The 6000-nt window shown below is 45.9% G+C and overlaps 1 protein-coding gene across 1 annotated transcript in view; it reads right to left on the bottom strand.

Moving 5' to 3' along the window:
• Positions 1-3748: 3748 nt before the first annotated feature.
• LOC137520729 (cytochrome P450 4A5-like) overlaps positions 3749-6000 on the bottom strand; it is a 40756-nt gene continuing 38504 nt past the window's right edge. The window contains exon 12 of the mRNA XM_068239027.1: positions 3749-4023. Within this exon, the coding sequence (XP_068095128.1) occupies positions 3855-4023 (169 nt within the window). The 3' untranslated portion in view covers positions 3749-3854. The remainder of the gene's footprint in view (positions 4024-6000) is intronic.

The raw sequence follows: 6000 nt of genomic DNA, 5'->3' as shown, positions 1-6000 counted from the left end.
TTGTTCCTGTTTCTTTTTTTTTTCTCCTCACTATTCAAAGCAAACTTTATTGAAAAGAAAGTGAGAAGTACATACTTTCATCTTGGCAGAGTGCACAAAACTTCAAATCAGTGTTGCTGATTTACGGCTGCCAAGTGTTCAGAACAACGATAAGTCACTCTGTACACATGCTGCAAGCACTAAACTTTTGCACTCGCTTTCTTTACTGAAGCACGGACATTGCAGACAGCATCTGCCCTTTTGGAATGTCAGACATTGTGATTGCCTTGATGCTACAATCGCCTCCACTCTGATCTTCCTGTGTCCAAGCTGCCTGCATTTCTTTCTGTGACAGAGGTGCCTGACTCTTCTACTGACCACATATGCTATTGCTCCGTTGTTATTGCCTGATGAAGCGGGATCAAACCTGCAAAACGCGTTGCATATTTGGAGTTCATAAATAAAATATATTGACTGTCTTTACTACAGTCATTGTGTGTCTACTTGGAGGAGGTAAGTCCACCACTACCTCCTCTATTTACCAAGAATTTGGTTTTTAAGCTCATTTAGCTTCCTTTCATCCTTTTGGCGCCTCTGTTCTCCTGCATAATATTGAGTCCACCCTGGGTGGAGGGTTGAACCCCCTTTTTCTCATCTACAGAGAGCGACTTCTTATTCCTGAGTGGGGTCAGGAAAATCTCCCCACCTGCCTTTATAGTGGTTGCCTAATGGTAACCCTGGTTTGTGAGTATTAATATTTACTCTATCTAGTAACCATTTACCAGTACATATTACACTATTGGGGCTCTTGGTGTTCCTTGTTTTTATCCATAGGATGGGTGGACAGTAATGGAGGTGCGTGAGTAGGTAGGAGACATGAGGAGGAGGACCCTGCACGAAGGCTTACAATCTATGGTCTAAGTAACTATGGTCATTGTGGGAGACGGGGGCAGCACAGATAAAGGATTACGCCAGTTGGAGACGCACGTGATATCACTCTGGTGGTGGTGGTGTGTGTGTGTGGGGGGGGGGGGGGGGTGGCATTGCACGGCAGCAGCTCTAGGTTCCCCCCTTCTTAGATATGACCGCCAACATCCTGTCTGACCACTGGTAATGTCCAGTGGCGTAGAGATAGGGGTGCAGAGGTAGCGACCGCATCGGGGCCCTCAACCACAGTATTAGCTCTTTATTGGTCCTATGCTGATAATATTTACTTTTATAGATGATTAGAATAGCAGTGATCATTAACACACTGTTTCCCATCCCCTTCTTGCACCTCTGACACTGTCGTTGTCCTTAGTAGGTTTTGGTGTGACGTATCAATTGTTATGTATAGAGAGCTTAGGGGGCCCCAATGCAAAACTTGCACTGGAGCCCACAGCTTCTTAGCTACGCCACTGGTAATGTCAGTTTATTTCTTTAACCTCCCTGGCGGCCGCGGGTGGTTTCTTTAAATCTAATTTTCTTTTTTAATCATGTAGTTAGCCTAGCGCTAGCTACATGATTCCCCCCTCCCTGCTTTCTCCCTCCCACCCTTCCGATCGCCGCGGGCAATCATGCCCATCAGGAAATCCCGTTCCGAACGGGATTTCCTTCAGGGCTTCCCCTGTCGCCAAGGCAACGAATGGAATGACGGCATCAACCGTCGTGACGTCACAGGGAGTCCCGATCCACAGCTCAGCGCTGCCTGGCACTGATTGGCCAGGCTGCGCACGGGGTCTGGGGGGGGTGCCCTATTACGCGGCGGGTAGCGGTGGATCGGCGGCGAGCCGCGGCGATCGGAGAAACGCGCAGCTAGCAAAGTGCTAGCTGCATGTTTAAAAAAAACAACAATTCAAATCAGCCCACCAGGGCCCATGGCCTGAGTGGTGCCCTCCGACGTTACTGGACGAGCTCAGCTTGTCCAGATTGCTAAGGAGGTCAATAAATCAATTAAAATTATGATTGGGCGGCATGTTGGGGCAACAATTTTCAACAGATTCAATCACAGTGACGTCACGCATTGTATGGATATCTTTAGGATTAATAGTTTGAAGTTGAACCACTGGCTAACTATCAGCCAGTGAAGTTTGGCATAGAGGAGCTGCAGTGGAGGAGTGAGAAGAGAGGTGAATAAGTCAGTCATCATACTGTTTATTAGGTGGCAATGCAAAATATTCAAAATTTCAACAGCAATCTACCATCAATTTTTTGAATAACATGCGTAAAGAAAAAAAAATCAGTACAGCAAAGATAAACACACAAGTCTACATTGCAATAATGAAAAAATAGACTGTAAAACTAAAACAGTAAAATGTAATTTGCGTAAATTTAGTCTTAGGGTCCTTCACACTGGAGCGGTGCGGTGTGGTAATTTTACCGCACCCCACCGCAGGGCAATGAAAGACTATGGGGACTTTCACACTGAGGCGGTTCCGCGCGATACAGGGAAAATTATGTTTTCGGTGCATCCCCGATGCTCGGACAGATCTACGTTACCGTGCGGTTCTGCGTTAACGTGCAGTAGACCGGTAATCATGTAAATCTATGTCAGTCTGAAAACCGGCCGCAGATTTTATGCGTCACACATGCGCGGAAGCAGATACTTACCTAAGCCGAGGGAAGGCTCTTGGGTCCTATAGAGCCCTCCCATTCCTCTTACAGTCCCTGCGTTCAACCGATGGATCCCCCGTTAGCAGTCTCCAACCGAGTGGTCGGAGACTGCTCACTTCTATCCGCTGCTGGGGGCTTCGGCAATCTTCGGGAGCCCCGAGTCCTCCCGAAAGCCAGCCAGAATGTACTGCGCATGCTCAAGCACGCATTCTCAGGCACGCATGCGCAGTGCAGATGTGAGCAGTCTCTGACCACTCGGTTGGAGACTGCTAACGGGGGATCCAGCAGTGGAATGTGGGCACCGTAGGAGGAATGGGAAAGCTCTATACTACCTGCAGCCTTCCCTCTCCTTAGGTGAGTATCTGTATTGTGTTGTTTATAAATCGCTTCAGATTCTCTTTAACAACAACAATGAAACATATTTAGCTCATTCCGTTCTCCCCAAACAATCCATAATTGACATTTCATGCATTTCAGCATCACTCTGATCAGTCTGATATGGATTGTTGGTCTACTTAATTAATAATATTCCATAGTTCCAATTGATAAATGAATTTTTGTGTAAAGTTGTGGAGATTGGCAAGTATGTGTTCATAACCATAATTAGTTTTAACTATTTGGATAATTTCCCCTAACGTGGGTACCTTGGGTTCTTTTCAATGTCTTGGGTCGTCATACTGTAAGCTGTTTTGTCATGTCTCTTCGTTTCATGGTTACTCAATCCACCCACAAGGAATCGTCAAGCAAAATATGCTGCCCCATGATACACTTACCTGGGGCTTCCTCCAGCCCCTTGCAGCCAACATGTCCCTCATAGCATCTCCGCTCGCGGTCGCTGGCCCGGGGTATCCGCAGTTGCAGAGGCCGACCTCCTCTACTGCACCTGCACAAGCGCCGCTGTCAATCAAGTCCACATTGTCCGCAGTGTACTGCGCAGGCGCAGTACTTCTGCACTTGCGCAGTACACTGCGGACAACGTGGACTTGATTGACAGCGGCGCTGGCGCAGTAAGGATGACCTTGAGGTCAGCCTCTGCACCGGCGGCTGCGAGCGGAGATGCTACGAGGGGCGTGTCGGCTGCAAGAGGCTGGAGGAAGCCCCAGGTAAGTATATCATGGAGCAGCATATTTTTCTTGAGGATTCCTTCAAACAAGACGAGGCAACCAAATGCTAGAAAGGGTACAAATCCTGCATCTGTAGGTAAGAACACATAATATAACACTGTAGATAAATCACACAAATTACATGATGTTTCTGTATCTCATTGCATCTGTTTTTTTTTTCTAAGGTAATTTCTTCAGATACACGTGAACTCCATTCAGAGACCGCAGAACTAGCTGGGGGATTATCTTTGGCTCGTTGGTGGGGTCTGGGAGAACTTCAAATCTCTTTAGTGTCAGCGCCAGGGCGACTTTCATCTCGTTCATGGCGAAGTTCTGTCCGATGCAGTTTCTGGGGAGTAACAAGCGTTGGTTATTTTATGAGTTTTGATAGAGCAGATTGGTCTGTACACGCAGAGAGGCACCCAGTATAACAAGTTGGAACTCTTTACTAAAGAAAACGTTTAAGAGATATCATACACCACCATCAGGTAATGCAGCTTACTTAGAACAGAGAGGAACACAGAGAGAATACAGGAAATCACAATACCATAGAGCTCATTGCAGCACTTTACATACACAGTGACATCTTGTGGTTGCTTTACTATACTGCAATTCTGTTGATCCTGTTGATACTTCCAACAAGTTTAACTTCCTATTTATGTACATAGCACCAACATCTTCTGGGGTGCTGCACAGAATACCATACAGACAATAGTGGGGGGCTATAAATACATAGCATAGTACACACACAGCACAAACAGAATTTCTTGCAAAAGAAGTAGTACATAGTTCCATAGTTAGTTGAGTTAGAAAAAGTTTAAAGAGGAACTCCAGCCTAAACAAACATACTGTCATTAAGTTACATTAGTTATCTTAATTAAAATAGATAGGTAATATAATCTCTTACCCACACTGTTTTAAAAGAACAGGCAAATGTTTGATTTCATGAGGGCAGCCATCTTTTTGGTTGAAAGGAGGTGACAGGGAGCATGAGACACAGTTCCAACTGTCCTGTGTCCAGATCACCTCTCCTAAATGCTAGGCAACGTGAATAACAACATAGGAAATCCTATCATGCTCTGCACAGCATCAGGGAAGAAAAGCCCGGGCTTTTTTTCTTTGATGGGTGGAGCTTAGCTAAAAATGCAGCTAAAAATGATGCTTTGGTAAGAAAAACAAAGTTCTGATGCTGTGAAACTGTTAAAGAAACACCAAGCCTTTTCAGTTCTGCTGGGTAGATTTTTAGTCCGGAGGTTCACTTTAACAAGCAAATATGGTACAACACCAGTCTGCACCCACATAGATCTCAGTTGATTCAGAGGAAGGTGAAAAAACCCTTACAAGGCTTGGACCAAATTGCCCCAAAGACAAAATATTCATTCCCGACAGGGAGTTGGGTCAGGCTGTGCTCACAGTTGGGAAAGAGGAAGTTATGTCGGCCCCAGTGGCGTACCTAGGGCATTTGACACCCGGTGCTGGGTATTATAAGACACCCCCCCCCCCCCCCCCCACAAAAAGTAAAGGGGCAAAAAATGGGTGGCGCTACAACATGCGGTGCGCGAAGCGCGCCGCGGCAAAAAAATGGGCGTGGCCATGACCGGATGAGGGCGGAGCTAACTGTAATTTGACGTGAACCCGGGTGAGAGTGATATGGAGGCTGCCATATTTATTTCCTTTTAAACAATACTAGTTGCCCTGCTAATCTATTTGGCTGCAGTAGTGAACTGAATCACACCAGAAACAAGCATGCTTGTTCAGGGTCTGTGGTTGAAAGAATTAGAGGCAGAGGACCAGCACGGCAGCCAGGCAACTGGTATTGCTTAAAAGGAGATAAATATGGCAGCCTCAATATTATTCTCACCCCGGGTTCCCTTTAAAAGTGCAATGCAAAGACAGTGGGCCCAAGTTTTGGTGACCCTTTCCCCAGAAAATTCACATAATTGTGCAGGTTTTCTCAAGAAAATACACGTAATGTGTGCAGATTTGCCCAGAGAATACGTTCAATCATGTCGGCAGATTTGCCCAGAAAATACATGCAATCATGTCTGCAGATTTGCCCAGAGAATACGTTCAATCATGTCTGCAGATTTGCCCAGAAAATACATGCAATCATGTCTGCAGATTTGCCCAGAGAATACGTTCAATCATGTCTGCAGTTTTGCCCAGAGAATACGTTCAATCATGTCTGCAGATTTGCCCAGAGAATACGTTCAATCATGTCTGCAGATTTGCCCAGAGAATACGTTCAATCATGTCGGCAGATTTGCCCAGAGAATACGTTCAATCATGTCGGCAGATTTGCCCAGAAAATACATGCAATCATGTC

This window comes from Hyperolius riggenbachi, chromosome 6, assembly GCF_040937935.1.
Source record: "Hyperolius riggenbachi isolate aHypRig1 chromosome 6, aHypRig1.pri, whole genome shotgun sequence".
Classification (NCBI taxonomy): domain Eukaryota; kingdom Metazoa; phylum Chordata; class Amphibia; order Anura; family Hyperoliidae; genus Hyperolius; species Hyperolius riggenbachi.
This window is presented reverse-complemented; position numbering and strand designations above follow the sequence as displayed.